Source organism: Triticum dicoccoides, chromosome 7B (genome assembly GCF_002162155.2).
Source record: "Triticum dicoccoides isolate Atlit2015 ecotype Zavitan chromosome 7B, WEW_v2.0, whole genome shotgun sequence".
NCBI lineage: Eukaryota > Viridiplantae > Streptophyta > Magnoliopsida > Poales > Poaceae > Triticum > Triticum dicoccoides.
The window spans coordinates 54,280,317-54,299,761 of NC_041393.1; the positions used below are offsets into that span (position 1 = coordinate 54,280,317).

At 42.9% G+C, this 19,445-nt stretch overlaps 1 protein-coding gene and 2 long non-coding RNA genes across 7 annotated transcripts; 1 reads left to right on the plus strand and 2 right to left on the minus strand.

Moving 5' to 3' along the window:
- Window positions 1-9,496: 9,496 nt before the first annotated feature.
- Window positions 9,497-19,188, minus strand: LOC119336975. Its single transcript, XR_005162948.1, has 3 exons — window positions 18,828-19,188; window positions 9,729-9,880; window positions 9,497-9,654 (listed from the first exon to the last, which is right to left on the minus strand). It is a non-coding gene; the product is annotated as an uncharacterized LOC119336975 (long non-coding RNA).
- On the minus strand, window positions 13,465-14,872 carry LOC119336974. Its single transcript, XR_005162947.1, has 2 exons — window positions 14,051-14,872; window positions 13,465-13,940 (listed from the first exon to the last, which is right to left on the minus strand). It is a non-coding gene; the product is annotated as an uncharacterized LOC119336974 (long non-coding RNA).
- Window positions 14,935-18,809, plus strand: LOC119336973. Of its 5 annotated transcripts, none has more exons than XM_037609063.1 (3): window positions 14,935-15,118; window positions 16,251-16,394; window positions 16,477-16,833. In XM_037609063.1, exons 1-3 carry the CDS (start codon window positions 15,021-15,023, stop codon window positions 16,544-16,546), a joined length of 312 nt encoding a protein of 103 aa, XP_037464960.1. In that variant the 5' UTR covers window positions 14,935-15,020; the 3' UTR covers window positions 16,547-16,833. The 5 variants fall into 5 exon arrangements, 1 of the variants encoding a protein (XP_037464960.1); XR_005162946.1 differs by adding an exon at window positions 18,765-18,809 and having other exon boundaries at window positions 14,970-15,227; window positions 16,251-16,722; XR_005162944.1 differs by having other exon boundaries at window positions 14,971-15,227; window positions 16,251-16,722; window positions 16,802-16,821.
- Window positions 19,189-19,445: the final 257 nt, after the last annotated feature.

Consider the following 19,445-nt stretch of genomic DNA (forward strand, 5'->3'; position numbering starts at 1 on the left):
ACTGATGTAGTACCTTTGTTGATTATACTGTATGATTGTTGCCTAGTGTGTTTACATTCATAAGCCCATTTCTTTAATTCTCATCCTTTGCTTTTCTTCATTTTATTTTGTTTACACAGGTGGTTCAATAGGTACCTTTGTTGACAGGACTGCAACAGGCCCGATGCTGATGGGTTGACATTTACCATCAGGCTAGATGGGGACACTTCAGCTGTGGTATAAATAACCATGTCAATTTTTACTTGTATTGTGTTTGTTCCCCTGTACTTTGAAGATTAACAAAATGTAGGAAATAAATAGCAATTTAATTCTACATCTACAGATCGTGCCATGCTACGCATGGCACCAGTTCAGTGCCATCCCAGATAGTTCATTGCTTTTTCAAGCGAGAGGGAGCCACACGTATGATTTTGGCGTGTACAAAGGGAATTCAAGGGCGATCATCGGTGGTGAAAAATGGTGCAGGTTTGTTGAAGACTTCGACCTGCGAGAAGGCGACCTTGTCTCCTTCGATTTGACTGAAGACATTCCTATGGTGTATGCTGCAACCTGCCAATGACATGCGATCAAAACAAAGAGCATAATCCTCTAGAATCAGCTGTCATAACAAAGGGAATTAATCTGACGAAGCAAGAGGAGCGTAACCTACATGACCTTTTGGCGATGAAGAAAGGTTATATAGGTGTATTGTTTGTCCACCGCTTCACCAAGTCGAACATAGCAGGAAAGACGATGGTATGTTTTTGGTGTACTAGTATTTTTTATTTTGTATGCAATTTTCTTTGTTTTTCATGGAGAGAAAGATTAATGATATGCTATTGTAGCTGAAACCAGTGAATACACTGATGTGTATTTTTGCATATCCTTTTGTTTCCCATAACTGAAGATCCTTATGTAATATATGTAGATGTAGCTGAAGATCCTTTTGTTTACTGCTCATTCACATATTTGATAATTTTTCTTCCTATGATGGTGCATATAGAGATTACCGGCGAAAGTTGTCGACGCTCTGAAGACCCCAGGAGATGGGGAGATACCAGGAGATGGGCTTGCTGGCATTCGGCTGTGCAAGGACAGTTTCATGTCGGTCAAGTACCACAAGTGTGATGATGGCCGCATCATCTTCGGCAAGGGATGGAGTGATTTTGTTGACAGTGAAGAGCTCAAGGTTCATAAATCCGTTCTTTTCAGTTTCAAGACCACCACCCATGAAGATCTTCAGATCGAGGTGGTTATGAACATGCTGACCGAGGAGCCACAAAAGTAGCACGATAACGCAAGAGTGTCCTTTACACTAGGTATGGTGCGAAAACTATGTTGATAGCAGTTATGCATCTATGGGGTTACGTCTTCATTCTGTCTTGGGTGATGATGACTATGAGAGGAGGACATGTTGCAGTTAGAGTAAATGCTAGGATTGGGTCCTATTCAGGACTCAAAATAGGGCTTACACAGGTGGTTGCTTTATTGGCTGCTGTTTCCCTGGCTATAATCATGAACAATGGTAATGCGAATGGAATCTTTAAGGGGGTTTTATTAATAATTTAAATCATAGAGTTAAGATGGTAGAACTACCTATGAGTGTTTGCGTTGGACATGCAGGAAGGGCATCATTTGTGTTCTTCACTCTTTGGTAATGCAGGAATAATGTGAGATTACAAAATAAATGGTATAGTGATCTTATGATTCTTGTTTAGCTAATTTGCTTGTTGATCATGGGATGGTCTATATTGCAGATGAAGGTGATAAACAAAGAGGTGCTGATGGTCTATATGCCCAGGCTAGAGCATGTAGCACGTGGATTGTACAGATCATCGCAAGTGTGGAGTCACAGGGTACTGCGGTGTCGCCTGCGCATCTCTCAGCTATATTTTCTGTCCTTTGCCGTAGTCTTATTTTTTGGACCTTGATGTTAAGTCTGGCTGGGTTTGCTACCATGTATGATTTGTGCTACTAGTTGATTACTTTAGTTTCTAGCTGTAGTTTGTATCAGGGGCTTCAAAGACCATGTGGTTTCTGTTAATGGAAAATCAGGGGGGCGACCCTTCTTTTGATTAAAAAATATGAACTTTCTCTATGCAATTAAAAAATAATTTTTCTCTATTCAAACCCAGTTGAGAACAGTATTCATTATAAATCTAAAATAATTTTTTGGTAAAAATGGCTATCGCATTCTGTATCATAGCTAGCGAAACCGAAACAAAATAAACGTCTTAAGTATAATATCTCTTGAATGCGGATCAAATTAGGCAAGACAGCTAGAATAAAGGATGATTCAACTTGCAGGAAATTTGAACTTACGACTTACTAGCAGTATAATAAAGTTTACAAACTATTGGCTAGATAAATAGAAGAAACATATTAGTTTGATTCATTCTTGCTTTCGGACTTCCTTGACCGCCTAGATGGTTTGGCGAGATGCTGGCACAGACTCTCGAACCCCTTTTGGAAGTTCACCAGTCGCCTGTATACATCGTAGGTGGCATACGCGTCCTTGGAAGCATAATAGATGTTCTTCAAGGGCAAGGGCGCTTCTGCCCATATATGGTGGTCATCTTCTGTGATAGCATCCTTCATCTTGTTGTAGCTGTGGTGGATGATGGAACCAGCGTAGTCAGCCAAGCCATACTTCAGCTTAATCGTCACTGGATCAGGCACTCTCCACAAACTCTGGATATCCACAAAGTTTCGTACCACCAGACCAACACGCTCGAGTTTTTTCTCGTCATTGTTGATGTCCACCCCAACAAAGGTGTACTTCTCGTCGAGCAGGAAGGCGGCAAGCAGGCCGCAGTGCTCATCAGCAACGCTTATGTGCTACACGAGGACATAGATGCCAACACATAACTGGACCACGGTAGCCATCTGTGTTGGACCACGAGGCCAGGTGAACTCCACATCCAGTGCAACTATCTTCTGGTCGTCGTTCTGCAGCCAGTATTTGTATCTACGAATGCAGTACTCAACACTGCTAGCCTTGTTCATGTACTTCACAAAAATTACGGTATTTCCATCTGCCCTGACAGCATAATCTTTCACGAATGCCATGCCGAAGGATTCTAATTGATGAAACCAGTATAAGACATGAATCATGACAATAACATGATAACAATAAGCCGAGATGAAAGATAGTATAGTAATTCTGGCACTATTGAAAGTTTATGTAAACAAGTGCATGAACAATTTAAACTAAACATGTACTCCCTCTATAAAGAAATCACTAAAGTAGTGAGCCAAAAGTTGTTATATTTCCTTGCAGAGGGAGTATATGCAAATTAACAATCAAAATTTACGCTCTTGAAATATTATCTAAACAACTGCATCAACAATCAAGAATAAACATGTATCTATGAATTTTTCATCTCCCATGCAGATGAATATGTGTGTACAAACTAAAGAAGCATGAGAAAAACAATAAATTGACAAGACAACGGACTAGATGTTGCATGCAGATGAATCTGCGTGCAAAATTCTCATAAGGCAACGTACTACATGTTGAAGGTAGTTGAATCTGTGCGCACAAAATAAAGAAGCAGGAGAACAAGAAATTGACAAGAAGAAGGCCATCGTATGTGCTGCTACTGGAGAACTACTAACAAAATTGACAAGAAGGACAACTCACCGTTCCAGAAGCCAGATTGTTGGGAGAGTGGGCGACGCAGAGGAAGAGGAAATCGAGAGGACACAGAGGCAGAGGAACCGTTTTTGGAGAGTCGTGGCAGTGAGGACGAAGCGCCCTCGCGCATGCCCATCCTAAATAATTGTGGCGGGGCTCGTCCCGCCTGTTGGAGTCCTCCCGCATGTTGGATTCCTCGCTTTCTTTCTTATGTTCTCATTTAAAATGAGCTCATCCCATTGTAATAGGCCCGTATAAGAAAGCACAAGAAGCCCAAACGCTTCACGGTTGAGATTAAGTTGATAAAAAAAATTCTCAAAAAAAACCTGCTAAAAAACAACAACCGGAAATGCTCTTTGATGAGCGAGCCTGGCAACGCTTGATCCCAATATCTCTCCCCCCCATGATTCTAATCTTTCCGCCCCCTGATTTTCAGGTGGGCCTAAAGAGATCTCCCCTCTAATCTCTATGCCCCCCTGATTTCAACGTGGGCAGGTAAGATATTCTCTGTAAAATATCTTCAGTTATCTCTCTCCTTCCTAATTTAAAGGGATTCCTGTTTGGACGTGGTTACCTAATAAAGCCTGTCTAGTCGGAAATCGCTCGCCAGAGCGAGCGCGCACGCAATAGCATCGCCCAAAAAAACATTACGTGATCTAAAACACCTCTTCGTGAGATCCCAAATCCCCTATAAATACTCCACCCCACGCCTCCCACCCCATGCCTCCCATACCTAGCCTTCCATGACTACACCGAATTACCGCCCCACGCCGCCCAAAATATCTCCCAGGTCGGTGAAACCGACGGAGCCGTCATCTTCGAAGCCTGCGTCGGCGAAAGAGAAGGGCACGTCGGAGAAGCTGGCGAAGCAAAGATGAAAGCGAACGGCAATGGAGCCGGTCGCCATCGAGAGAATCCTCCGGTAACGATCGAGCACTGATAGAAAAAGAGGCTTCCGTCCAGCCCCATTAGTCGCGAAACTGTAGGAACCACGACTAATGAAGTCTTTAGTCGCGGTTCGGCAGATGAACCGCGACCAAATGCCTGGGCCCAGGGCGCTCGCGGGCTTTAGTCGCGGTTGGCCAGGCCAACCGGGACTAAAGGTGCCCAAAGGCCTTTAGTCGCGGTTGGCCAGGCCAACCGCGACTAAAGCTCCTCCCTTTTAGTCCCGGTTTGTGGCACGAACCGGAACTAATGGGGTTGAGACCTTTAGTCCCGGTTCGTGCCACGAACCGGTACTAAAGGTCCCATTTTCAAACTCTAACCCCCCCCCCCCCGGGATCGCCTTTTCAGTTTTAAAAAAAATAAAAGAAAATAATGGAAATGTCAAAAAAATAAAAGAAAATAAGTTTCTCATGTGATATGTGGTCTAGTTGTTGGGAAAATTTGCAAATGTGAATTTTGACTTTATTTGCAAAATCTCTCTGAAATTTGTAAAAATGGGCATAACTTTTGCATACTAACTCGGATGAAAAAGTTTTTTATATGAAAAATCATCTACTCGAAAAGTTACATCCAAATTTAACGGGGGGAACCCCGTTAAACATTTTCAAAATCCTCAAAAACCTAATAGAAAAAAAGTTACGGGGCTTGTAAGATCTAGAGTGGAAAAAATTGAAAAATATTCAAACAGTGGGCAAACTATGGTCAAACAATGGTCAAACTAATTATTCTAGAATATTAGTGTTACTAAATAATTATTTTAATTATTTCAATTTTGGTCAAATCTGGTCAAACTGTGGTCAACTGTGGTCAAACTGTGGTCAAACAATGGTCAAACTAATTATTCAAGAAATATTAGTGTTACTAAATAATTATTGTTTTTTAAAACAATAGTTTCAAACTCAAACAGTGAAATGTGTCACTTCATGCTCAAGCAAAATTCCTGAAGGTTAATAGGATTGACATCTTATTATTGTCAGGAAAACAACAAGTGCAGACTTGGAGTAAGCGTGCTTGGGCTGGAGTAGTGAGAGGGATGGGTGACCGGTTGGGAAGTTAGATGATTTGGAATGATGAGGGGTGATAAAAGAATAAATTGAGAAGTGATGAGGGGTGGTGATTAGAGACTAGAGGTTAAAATAATTCAGAAATTTGAAAAAAAAAATTCAATTTTTTTTTTCAAAAACCTGTGGCGGCCTTTAGTCGCGGTTAGCCACAAGATCCGCGACTAAAGGTCGTCCGCCCCGACGGCCACCTGGCGCCCACGTGGACGGGCCTTTAGTCGCGGTTCTTAAGCAACCGCGACTAAAGGGGGGGGCCTTTAGTCGCGCCCGTTCGGTCGCGGTTGCGCAACCGCGACTAATGGCAGTTGCGAACCGCGACCAAAGGCCCTTTTTCCACCAGTGGAGATCCTTGTATTCTACATACTCCCTCCTTCCCAAGTCTGCATGCAATCCCATAATTTTCCCTATTTTACCGAAGGGAGATGGGTGTGTCTAGAAAGAAAAGAAAAAATGACAACAAAAAAAGGCTTGCATGAATCTTAGCATAAAATCAATGACATAGGACTTAGATGTGAAATAAAATCAGGGTTATCGTCTCTGTTTATATACCTTAAAATTTGGAAATTGCTAATTTTTTGGCATAGGCTTTCTAAATAAGTTCTTAATCTCCAGTGATTGAAACTGTTCGTGATTCCCCTTAATTTTGCATGGTCTTTACTAATTGATCTTTTTAAATCTGATCGGAACTAAGGAGTATGTGCTCTTGAATGCTTGCAATGGAACTGCTACATTCCTTTTTCAAGATTATCTATAAACTATTGATCTTCTCATCATGTATGCAATTATTTTCGTAAGCGTGACGCCTGAAACTTTAGTACATTGTATGCAATCATGTACATAGACCAAAGTCTGCAATTTCTACTAAAATCAATGCTATTATCAGTCAATTTGCCGACAGAGATAGCTTGTTTTTCTATGTCTGGTGTTCATTATATGGCCCAGAAGCTTTATGATTTCATGTAGTACTGTAGATCACAATTTTGATATTGGCATAGATTAGTCGGTTCTATGCGTGTTTAAATGAATATCATACATAATCTAATCACACTATTTGTACATTTAGGGAACTCGGGTTGCTTCTTTGCTGCAATATGAGAAGTTCATAAAAGATTTAAACACACAGCAACTGACGTACATCAAGTTGATTGGACTGGGTGAACTTCCCAAGACACATGGCATGAGAATGAGACATCTACTGTGCCAAGCCATTGCTTATTCATATGATACAGAGCAGGATGCCTTTATAATTAATGGGAGACCATGTAGGATCACACTAAAAGATGTGGAGCATATAACAGGCCTGCCCTGCATGGGGAAGAATCACGTCTCTTCAAATCACAACGATACTTTGGAGTTGTGGAAGGAACTGAAAGACCCCAGTGAAACAAAAGTAACTTTAAAAGGATTGCTAGCCAAGATGAAAGGCGACAACACACCTAATTTTGTCAGGCCATTTGTCTTGTACACCATAGGCAAATATGTATGCCCGACAACACAGCAGTATGTGGACAACATATACCTTGGGATTGTTAGAAATGTTGAGACAATAAAGAGCACCAATTTTGGACAGCTTACGCTTGACCATCTTATGGCTAGCGTCAGGAAATTTGTAAATGGTGGAGCAAATCTGGAGGGCAACCTACCACTGCTGCAGGTAATACAATCATTATTAACATACCATACATTTAATTTTATGGAAAATTGTCTAAGCTGTTTTTGTTGTAATGCAGACGTGGTACTACGAGAAGTGGAGGGTGCACCAATTGGACTCTACCATCTCGTATGCATCAAGGTTAAGGCCGTTGATCCAAAACTGGAGTGACGAGAAGGCATAGAAGGTTGACAACATAATCAACATAAATTATATAGGGGCTGGAGAGGTAAAGTGTTAGTACTGTGTGCTTGGATTATGTACCATATGTTTTGAATGATACTAACGACACTAACATGCAGTATGTCGATGACCTGCTACGGCCTTTCAATCCGCCACCAGTTGGGACGTCGGTCAAACCAAAGAATGACGGGCAGGTAAATGATGAACATCACGCAAAAATATATATTGTAACTTTGCAAGTACAATCGAAGTCATATGCTCCTAACTGCTTGTAATTTGCAGGATAAGGCACTCATGGGCCATGTATTGGCTGATTTAAAAGAAGTTGTCTCCATTGTGCGGGAGGCCAGTGCACAATAATTTGATAGGATGTGCACCCTTGAAAAAAAATGGACGAGTGCCTTAGGCCCCTTGCGAACGGCAGACACACGGACGACCTCATCACAGAATTCAATGTAAATATACCATTGTGAGTTTCTATAAATAATTTTACTGTCAATACTCTCCACACTAACACATTTTTTTAAAGAACTACCGCTATGGAATATTTGATGTTGATCGCCCAGGAGTCGAGGACATACAACTATCTGACCTGGGAGTACCTGCGGACCCAATGGAGGTCCCAGGAGAGAATACTACTCGCCAGCAAAAACAAAAAGATGACACGGAGGTCATTGCCAAAGGCATTTCTGCTAAGGGAATAGAAAAAGATTACATGGATGCCCCCAAGAAGAACGTATCTGAAGATTTGCAGCCTGCTCCTAGTTTGCAATCGCGAAAGCATTCAAAAGCCAAGATTAGCCTTGAAGCTTTCATGGTGATACACATTTTACATCTAACCAATTTTGTTTTAAGTTAACGCAGATTCGTAGCTAACATATGATCTTTCACGTTCAGGATGAAGAAGACAGAGCTGTTGCTACAGTTTGCAAGGAGAGTCTCAACAATGTTTCACAGCTTTATAAAGAGGTGGATGCATCGCAGGGTGCTCCGAGTTTGGATTTGCGAAAGCATTCCAACACAAGCCTTGAAGCTTTCCTGGTGATGCACATTTTACTGTTAACTGTTTTTTTATTTCGCGCAGATTGCAAGCTAGCAGGTGCTTCATTTCGAATCACAGGATCCTATGAATTTGAGGCACAATGAGAATGTGCGAAAGACTGAAGAAAGAAGAAATCAAGATGATGAAGATGTCAGTATTGAGGTGGGTGTAGAGGCAGGTACCAAAAGCAACCACTGGTCTGCCAAGGCTAAGGGAATAAGGGAGCCAGAAGAGTCCCATGTCTTCCTAGTTGATGAGGACAACTATGATGATTCTTTAGCAAAGCAGCGACAAGATAGTGGGGTTGATTCCATGCTACCAACTTGTGCGAGCAGCCGGAAAAGAGTGGCATCTTCATTATTGTGCAATGAAGATTTTGTTCCGTACGATAGTGATAAGAAGAGAAAAAAATAGGACTCCATCGGAGTCTACCAACGATTCCAAGGACACAAAGAATACAAAGAGGAAAAACCGTGCAAGCAATTTAAAAGATACAGACACAGGTGCTTCGACGCTGGAGACGAACCTTGACAAGTTTCGACAGAGTTATGTGGCCGAAATTATCAACACCTTAGATCTTGATAAACAATTGGTGGTAATTAATGACATTGTTCTGCAATAGAAGCATTTGCAATGCCTCACCATGACAGATGTAGGCGAAGATGACAAATGGTTGGGTGATGAAGTAAGATATTTGCCCAAATTAGTTTATCAATTTTCTTTTGCATAGTACAATTAACTTGAATTTTTTTGAATGCCACAATTAACTTGAATTTTGTTTTAGTTGGTTGATGCTGTGATTCAGATAATGCGTCATGATCATCCTAATGACATAAGGGATGGGCAGCTGGTTTACATTGAGAGGGTGGCCAGCGTCGCTATGCTCGAAAGAGATGGTAAGGTAGAGAACTGCCGCGAGGCTGCTTTGGCGGGCAGTCATGGAACAACAAAAGGAGACAACTACCTTAGACATGATCTGGTACCATCTCACCATGACATAAACACAATTATTTTTCTAATTATTATGCATGTTGATGTAATCATCTTTGCTGTCCAGGTTTTTCTGCCTACAAACATGGCGAACACCCACTGGTTCCTTGTGGTCGTAAACCCCAGAAGGAGGGAGATTCAGATTCTTGATTCACTTTTCGGCTACCTAGAACGCACACAAGTGGTTCACGTGGTGAGATTTTAAACATCTTTCAATATAACACAGGTTTAGCATCATACCTAGCCATGAACCGTGATCAACTTCTCATACCATGGACTTTGGCAGATACATGGGGTGGAAGCACATCTGAGAGCATCGCTGCGAATCAATGGACCACAAAGCCATGCATGGCAAGACATTAATGTGACCCAATGGACAGTAAAGCATGTGCCTGTGCCAAGACAAGATGACAAGTTAGTCAACAATATTAGCTTCTAATTATGTTTTTCATTGTTAATACGTGAAATGCTGCTAACAGAATTAATTGTTGTAGTTCTTCTTGTGCACTCTACATGCTAAAGAACATCGAATTCTTTACGGGAGAAGATCTTAGACTGCATTATGACCAAGTACGCAGAGTAACACCTAAAATTCTCTCAATTTTGTAAACATACGGAACGATACTAACATATCCTCCCATGCAGGCATACATCGACAATTATAGAAGAGAGCTGCCTATTGTCCTTCTTAATTCGCCCTACAACAAATTGAAGTCCATGAAAAGGCTGAAGACGTACAATGCTAGCCTATCGGATGCACCTGCAATTGAAGATCATGAAGATGCAAGCATTTAGTCCAGCAATGGTCCATTCTTAGATATGGAGTGTACATTTGGTTATGAAGCGGTAGAGTAGGGTGTGGTTTGGTTTTAGTCCCGATGAAGGTTTCCTAGCCATGTGCTTAGTCCAGTGCGGATTAATCAAGTTGTAATACTTCACAGTACTAGTTCCAAATACTATTCTTGAAATAAATTTGGTCTGCATGGGAGACGCTGAAACATATATTTACTTTTGACAAGAATTTGAAGCTTAGGAAGGTTAACTGAATTCTTAAATTTATATTTGAGTTCCGCTGAAGTCTGGACAAGATTCAGAACAATTACATCGCTAGATAGAAGTTTTAGAATTTTTTTTAACATCACTAGTTAGAAGTTCGAGAAAAATTTTAGCGAGTGCTGAAATATTTTGACCGAAATTCAGTGAGGCTGAAATATTTTGGCCGAAAGGCAAATATTGCAGTGAGTGCTGAAATGAATGAAATTCAGTTATTTCATCGAAATCTCACTGAAGCGAAAACCATGGTGTCGTGCCATCTTGAGCAGCACCAGACATGATTCAGTATTATCAACAAAATTTGGTCTCACATGTATGAGGAAAAAATATATGAGTATGGATGGGCAATAAAATAGCTTCACAAGAGAGAGGAAAATACTTCACGTGTGAACAGTCAATCCTAGTTGACTTTAGAACCAGTTTTCATCCTAAAAGAGGTCCAGTGATTTACTTATAACCAATAATAAAATCAGTCCAGTTCTTTTGGCTGTTTTTCAAAGAAACGGGAACTATATCTTTTTGACGATCATGATTCTCAAGAGACCTAAGTGTTGTTACGCAACTTACCTTAGTTTTTTTACACCATAACTTACCTTTGCTAAACTCTCCACGCCCCCCCTAATATTCAACCAGGTGGGTCCCCTCCCTTGATTTCCTCCAACCGAAGAAATCTATACGTGGATATATGCCCGGGTTGTTACGATCCCTATAAACAGGGATCCTTTGAAACCTCATGGAGCATAGTTCGTCCTTCTGTGCCGCCCAAAGCAGCAAGACTGAAGGACGGAGCAACCCAGGAATCTAGCAAGACCGAACGACGGAGCCAAACATGAATCCTCAGGTAACTCCCCACGATCTCCTGCTGCAGCCGCTACTATTTTTCGTGCCACGATCTTAATCCCATGATCTCTTGCTGCAACCCCACTCGTTGTTTGCATATTCATGTAACTCAGCATGTTTTTAAACAAAGTAAGTTGGGGGCGTTAGGGGAGGACGCTAGGATTTGTTTCCTACCAGATTGGCAGTTCATTGATTAATTCCAGGCTAAATCTTAGGTTCTGGTCTTGTCGATGCCAATTAGGGCAGCGGGCGCTTGCCTTCTTTTTTCCTTCCGCATGAGTTATGGAAGGCATCGATGGCTCATGTTTTAATTCCATACTACTGACCATGATTAGCGCCTAGAGTTGAGGAGACCAGGGTTGGATAGTTTTTTATTTTCGAATCTTGGTTTTATTTCAGATCAGCGCCTTGCAATGGAGATTACCTTATATGACCGTTCAAACGTAACCAAGCCGAATCTAATGTTAGTATTTGCACATTCATGGAACTCAGCTTGCTTGTAAACAAATTACCTCATGAAGTAGCGTAGAGCACAATTTTTATGTTGGTATATATAAGCTGTATTCATCTGTATGAGTGTTTAAATTGTATAACATGCTGAATCTAATCACACTTGTACATCCATTGAACCCAGGATGCTTCTTTGCCACCATATGAGGAGTTCATAAAGGTATTAAACACGCAGCAAAGGATGTACATCCAGTTGATAGGACTGGGTGGACTTCTCAAGACACCTAGCATCAAAATCAGACGTGTACTGTGCATGGCCATCGCTAATTCATATGATGCAGAGCAGGATGCCTTTATCATCAACGGGAGACCATGTAGGATCACACTAGAAGATGAAAGGCGACAGCACACCAAATTTTGTCAGGCCATTTGTCTTATACACCATAGGAAAATATGTATGCCGAACAAAAGAGGAGTATGTGGATAACAAATATATTGGGATTGTTAGAAACGTTGAGATGATAAAGGGTACAAATCTTGGACAGCTAACGCTTGACTATCTTATGGATAGCGTGAAGAATTTTGTAAATGGTGAGGCAATTTTGGAGGGGAATCTACCACTGCCGCAGGTAACTCGTAGTAGTACAACTATCACTTACCTAACATACATTACATAATGTACGAGAATATTTGTAAACTGCTTTTGTTGTCATGCAGACATGGTACTACAAGAAGTTCAGAGTGCACCAATTGGACTCTAGCATCTCGTATGAATCAAGGTTAAGGCCGCTGATCGAGAACTGGAGTGAGGAGAAGGCAAAAAAGGTTGACAATATAATCCAGAATAATTATTCGGGAGTTGGAGAGGTAAAATGTCAGCACATTGCCTGGATTATGTAACATGTATATTTTCTAAATCATACTAATGACACTAAACTGCAGTATGTTGAGGACCTAATGAGGCCTTTCATTCCAGCACGAGATGGTACACTGGCCAAACCGAAGACTGGCGGTCAGGTAAATGAGTTACATCAGGCACCCAATATATATTGTAACATTGCAACTAGTATGAAGTTATATGATTCTAACTGTTTCAAAGTCTCAGATTAAGGTACTCGTCGGACGTGTATTGACTGATTTGCAAGAAGTTTCCTCCCTCGTGCGGGAGGCTGGTGCACAACAAGTTGATAGGATGTGCACCCTTGAAAATAAAATGGATGAGTTCCTTAGGCATACCCATACAAATGGCAAGCTCACGGAGGACCTCATCAAAGAATTGAACGTAAGCCTAGAATTATGAGATTAGTATATATAATTGGAAATTTACGTGTAGAAGGTTTTTCCTAAATTAGTTTACTATGAAAACACCCTAGACTAACATGTATTTTTTAAAGACAAAACGCGACGGAATATTTCCAGGACTGGAGGACATACATCTTTCTGACCTCGGGGCATCTTTCTAAACACGGCTGCCTCTATGCTATAAAAAAGGGTTGTTGCCCCTACGCGGGTGGGCTGGTCTCTATTTGGGCATGGTTATTTTCTCACAGCCCATCATCTATTCGGCAACCCAGTTTTTTTTTACTAGAAACTGAATTTGGATGTGTACTCTGTTAACTGAAGAATAAAAACAAAGGAAACAGAGCATGAATACTGAATAATTTGTGTTCCAAATTGCTGTTTCAATTCAGATACATGAACTTGGCATGGCGCACAGATAACATCCTCTACCCTGACAGGCCTAAATGCCCATTCTAATGACAGATGAACAACAAATAAAACAAAAACAGAGCAATGATACAGCAATAGAACCCCCTGCCATGATATTTCCTTGCTTTTGCAAATCGATCATCTGCATTAGATGTTTCTTGATCTTCTTCAGTTCCTCGGTCAGTTTGGACCCCGCGTGCAGTTCATCATTGCGCGCATACATCGCCATCGGCACGACTCTGCCCGCCCCTCTGCCAGAGCTCCCCATATTCTCCATAGCAATCGGCGGCACCCCGCCCAAATTGAGCTCCCAGGTTGCGGCCACGCTCAAATCCTATCAAACTAAATCCTATCAACATATTCATCAATCCACTTGAAATGGTAACATTTCTTCAGGATCTGAAAACCACAATATGAACCCTAAATCCCAAATTCGAGGAGAAAAAACAAAATATGGAGAAATCAGAGCAAAAGACAGCAAAAGAACGGGCTTAGAACTGAGATCTAACCTTGCCATCCCTTCCCCATTGGTTTGCTCAAGCATTTCACAAATTCCCGTCCAAGATTGCCATTGTCATCTTTCTTAGTGACCAACCGTTTAAGAGGCTCTGGGCATGGGCAGTCAGGGCACCTTGTGAGCAGCATTGGATCATACTGTCGCCATTTTGAGTGCGTGGCGGAGGAGGTAGACATTTGCGCTAGGTCGTCGGAGAAGAGAAAGATTGGGGAAAGGGGCTGAATGGGCGGCGGCGGGCGGACGGGTACGGGCGCTCGTCTCTTCTAGCTGCGAGGAGGTGGGTCCCGCGAGTAGACAAGTGGTGTGTCCCGCGCTTACGTGGATTAGTGGTGGGTCCAGCCCCCAACAGCTAATGAGGGCATCAGTTGAGTTTAACAGCCATGTCATGCATGGGCTATTTACCTGCTCAAAATTGTCGCACCACAGCCATTCGCTCGAACAACGTCGCACTGTTGCCAATTCACCTCAAATGTGTTGCACAGGAGCTATAAGCCCATAGTTAATCGCATTTTGGGTCGTTCCCGATCTGAATTTTAAAATTCACTTTGAGGGGCGGAGCAGGGGTTGTATATGCAAACTGCGCCGACGTGCTGATGAACAGGTTGGGTCTAAACCAACAGTTCAGAAAATCACCACGGCTTGGCAGGTTCTTAGTTTACTGACTTTATAATGAGATGAGATCACAAAGAACCCAAATACTTCAGAGTGCACGCACACTATCTAGGCAGAACGACCGGCCGAACACAAGCCGCTCGATCAGCCCAGATCGTGCGGTCCTCGGCGTCAGGTCGTACCTGGTCAGGAGGTGACCAAACACGCACGTGGCTGGGCCCGCCCGCAAGCGCCGCTCTCCTGCTCCAGACGGTTTGCGTCGCGTAGGAAGCACCCTTGCCACGGGCCTCTGTCTACTTCCCTAATCCATTTCCCTCTCTTCTCGCCCTGTTCTTTCCCCAAATCCGACGATGAGAGACAACCGCTGCCGCGACGCAGCCGAAGACGGGGGGCAGGGAAGGGGAAGGGCTGGAGCGCGGTGGGGACCCGCTTCTCGTCGCCGGCGTAGGTACGGTCGCCCGTTCGGCTGCTCCCTGCCCAACCAGATCCAGCCCCATCGTCGTTGTTCCCCGCCGTCGTCGACGGGATGCGGCCGTCGTCTACTTCCTCTGCCCGAGGTCAGCTGAGATCCTTCCCCTCTAGATCCGACTGAGTCCACTGCGTCCCAAATGGCAGGGGTGGAGGATCCTCTGGTCGCGGTGGCGTGTGATGTGGGCGTCACGCGATGGCAGGGATGGAGCAACCTCCGGTGGTAGTGGTGTCTGATGTGGTCTTTCCGGCGTCATGATCTGCTAGGACTAGGTACAAAAATGTCATGTCCATACGCCGACAGCGTTTCTGGGCTGATTCGGGCAGAGGGGTCCCATGGGAGAGCGTTGCATTCGCTCGAAGCGAGAGCTTCTATCGGAAATTCTTTGCTTGGACCGTCACATCCTAGCAATATCTACTGCGGCAGCACAATATTCAGTGGCACCGGTGTATTTCTGGGTGCCTGCATGTCAATACAATCTAGTACAGTATAGTACTATTTTGCTAGTAAACCTGGCACGCGAGTCTAGTTTGTCTTTACATCTTTAATTAATGTTTAATTTCCTCTTCTAATTTAGCGCTAGTCTGCTAGAGTACATGATGATAGTTGCTGAAGCAAACTAATCCAATTCTATATATGTTTCATCTTCCTCGCAAAAACTTATCAATCAGCGGACGATTGTGTGGCGAAATAAGTGTTTTCTAGTCAGCTAACGTTCAATGATTGGGTGGTGAAATAAGTGTTTTCTTTAGTTGGCTAACACCGTGACGCTTGTATGTTCTGTAAATTATCAATCTTGAATTTTTTGAAGAGCATAGAAAGAGTTGCACAAGAGTATCTAAATGAGCTGGCATCCTCAGGCTTTTCTAGTTGCACAAGAGTACCTGGTTAGTTGGCATCCTCAGCATTTCTAGTTGCACAATTCAATCCAACTAGTTGACATCCTCAGTCTTTTTGTAGCTGCGTTGACACCCTCGGCATTTTCTTCTAGAAGCCCGAAATCTGAATATTTCATTTCCCAAGAGTATCTAATTAATTGGCATCCTCAACATTTTTAGTTGCACAAGAGCATTCAGAAACATCCATTTTGCCTGATTTTTTGGTTTGACAGGGATGGAAACGTCGGCACTGGAGTCGTGGCCGTGGCGGGGAAGGCGAACCCAGCGCAGCTCTGCCAGTGGCTCAAGAGGAAGATAAGCAAGGATGTCAAGATTTTCCGCCGTTGTCCAAACGGGCTGAGAATTGTAATAAGCAGGTATGCATCCCTCTTGTCTACTTGTACTGCAGAATGAAGGATGATGTGTGTAATATCCAAATGAATGCACGTTATTACGAAGGGCTAGCCGTGTGGGGTTAAGGTGCTCGCCGGCGGCGACCTGCGTGGCTCTCGGCCTGCATCCTCGCTGAACTCAACACCAACTATCGCGCGCCCGCGATGTGACTGCTGTTGCAACAACGACGGCCAACGGCTATTGAACGACGAGGATGCCCTTCGGGGGTTATAGCATGCAAAGCAAAGCAGTTGCTCAATACTCACAGCCAATATATCTCCGTGTAGAAGCAGAAGAAGCAGCAATTGATTCGTAAGCAACAATTTTATCTGTTTCGTTCCTTTGTATTTTTGCCCTCTGTTTCTACTGATTGTATGTATCACTTTTTCAGATATATTGATCTTCACATTCTTAGTTGGCATCCGTAGTGGTTGTAGTTGTACACATAGCAGTTCTTGGTTGGATACGACAATTAGAAAGTTGCACAACACTAAACCTTTTTCCTACGGCGGTGAAAGTGGAACGAAATACATTGAACTGAATACACATGGCGATCATTTTTTTGGCATTTATAGTAATTCTTGTTGCACACATAGTTGTTTTCGTCGGAGACGATCATTACTATAGTAGTTGTAGTTGCACATACAGTTGTTCTCAGTTGGATCCTATTATTGAAAAATTGCACACATGGCAATCATTTTTTGTTGGCATCTATAGTAGTTCTAGTTGCACACATAGTTGTTTTCAGTTGGACACGATCATTGGAAAATTACACACACGGCGATCAATTTTGGGTGGCATCTATAGTCGTTCTAGTTGCACACATAGTTGTTTTCAGTTGGATACGGTCATTGGAAAGCTGCACACACGGTGATCATTTTTTGTTGGCATCTATAGTAGTTCTAGTTGCATACATAGTTGTTTTCAGTTGGACACGGTCATTGGAAGTAGTTGGCAGGGGCAATAGAAGTAGTTGCACAGAATCTGCTAGGCAAAACTTTATGGTGGCGAAAGATTCCTCTTAGTAAATCTGCAGAGAAGAAATGTGCGCGCGGAGGCAGTATCCAAAGGGGTAGATGCCACATCTTCTGCAGCAGCTGCTGTGGTAACATAAAGTTCTATCATGAATACTTTTTACTCCACATACAGGCAGCCAAGTGTATGAATTTTCATACATGGTTGCAGAAGGACTAATTAAGCATTGGCATGCTCTACTTTCTCAGTTGCTCAACGTTGCCATCTTCAAGTTTTTTAGAATTGTCCCAAGAGTATGTAACGACTTGGCATCCTCTGGCTTTCTAGTTGCAGAATAATATCTAATTAGTTGGCAACCTTGGTAATTCTAATTGCACAACAATAACTAGTTGACATCCTCATCTTCTCTAGTTGCACAAGAACTCAGATTAGTTCCATCTTAAAAAAATGAGGATTTCCCTACAGTATGTAGCGACTTGACACCCTTAGGCTTTCTAGTTGCAGAAGAGTATCTATTTAGTTGGCACCCTCGGCAATTCTAGTTGGACAATATTATCCAAGTAGTTGACATCCTCAGCCTCTCTAGTTGCACAAGAATTCAGATTAACCCCATCTTAAAAAATTTGAGGATTGCCCAACGGTATCTAATCACTTGGCACCCTTAGGCTTTCTACTTGCAGAAGATTATCTATTTAGTTGGCACCCTCTACAATTCTAGTTGGACAACATTATCCAAGTAGTTGGCATCCTCAGCCTCTCTAGTTGCACAAAAATATCTCATTAGTTGGCATCATCAGCATTTCTAGTCGCACAAGAATATCTCATTAGTTGTCATCACCAGCATTTCTAGTTGCAGAACAAACAGGATATCAAGTTGCCATCCTCAACATTTTAATCTAGTTTTCCAGAGAACAAATATTTGTATGTAATGATAACTAATCACCTTTGCCTTTTTTTTGCAAACCCCGAGATATTGTTCCAGGAAATGAGAGTAATGAAGCATATAATGTTGAACGATAGTCACAAGCTGGCTACCTGATGGAGACTACGCTGGATACCTGATGTTTGAGTTGGATAGAATACATGTTTTAGTTGGCTATAATACATGGGTACCTGCACACAACCTTGTGTATGCTTGTTGCACACATCCAGGGGAAAGTTGGCTATTTAACCATGTTTAGTTGCACAGGGAACTACATCAACCTTTTTTCTACTATGATGCATTTTTTCACCCGTGGATATGTTTGTTTGCACACATCCATGTGAAAGTTGGTTTGAAACCATGGTTTTCTTGCACAGGGAACTGAATTTCTTATGCTTTTACTTGATCTTCCTTCTCAAAATCATGGAGTTTTTTTTACTTGATTTGGGAGATTTAGAGGGAAAGGGCAAGGGAGATAGTCAACAAGGTTTGCACATGGGAGAGGAGAAGGATTTCTTACCTTGGCGTTGCTTGGTAAGCTTCTCTTCTCTTCTTCCTGTTTTTCTGACCAAGATCTCCTCACCTTGGCTGCTTTGCCATGGCAGCTCTACAGGATCTGGTTCATGGCATTGGATCTGGTTTCTTTCATGGGAAAGAAGCTGACGACCAGCGAGGGAGAGAGGGTGGGTGAGAGGGGCGTGGGGTGCGCTAGTAGTTTGATGGGTATCACGTGACAACGACGGGTGATGAGGGGACTCTGTTAATCTGCTTTTTCCTTTGTTTGCGCGTGGAAACAGGTGAGAACAGCTGGCGCGAAGGATCTTTCCTTCCTGGGACCAGCGGACAAACGCTTATTTTTTCTGGCCTGCCGCTCGCGAGCGCTAGCGAGCACCCTGCCGCTCGCTAGACGCGTCCCACAAAGAAACGCATACTCCACGGAGCAATGCTCGTGTAACCGCAACAACGTCCACCACAGCAGCGACGCAACGCAGGAGGGGTCACGGTAAAAGCTAAAGCAGCACATCAACCGAACCTAGCATCTGCCACCGTAGGGCATGGCGGGGGTGGCGCCGGCGGCCGCAGAGGCTTCGCCCCTGTGGACTTGTTGGGCTTGGGTGGAGGGGGCGCCTTCGCCGGC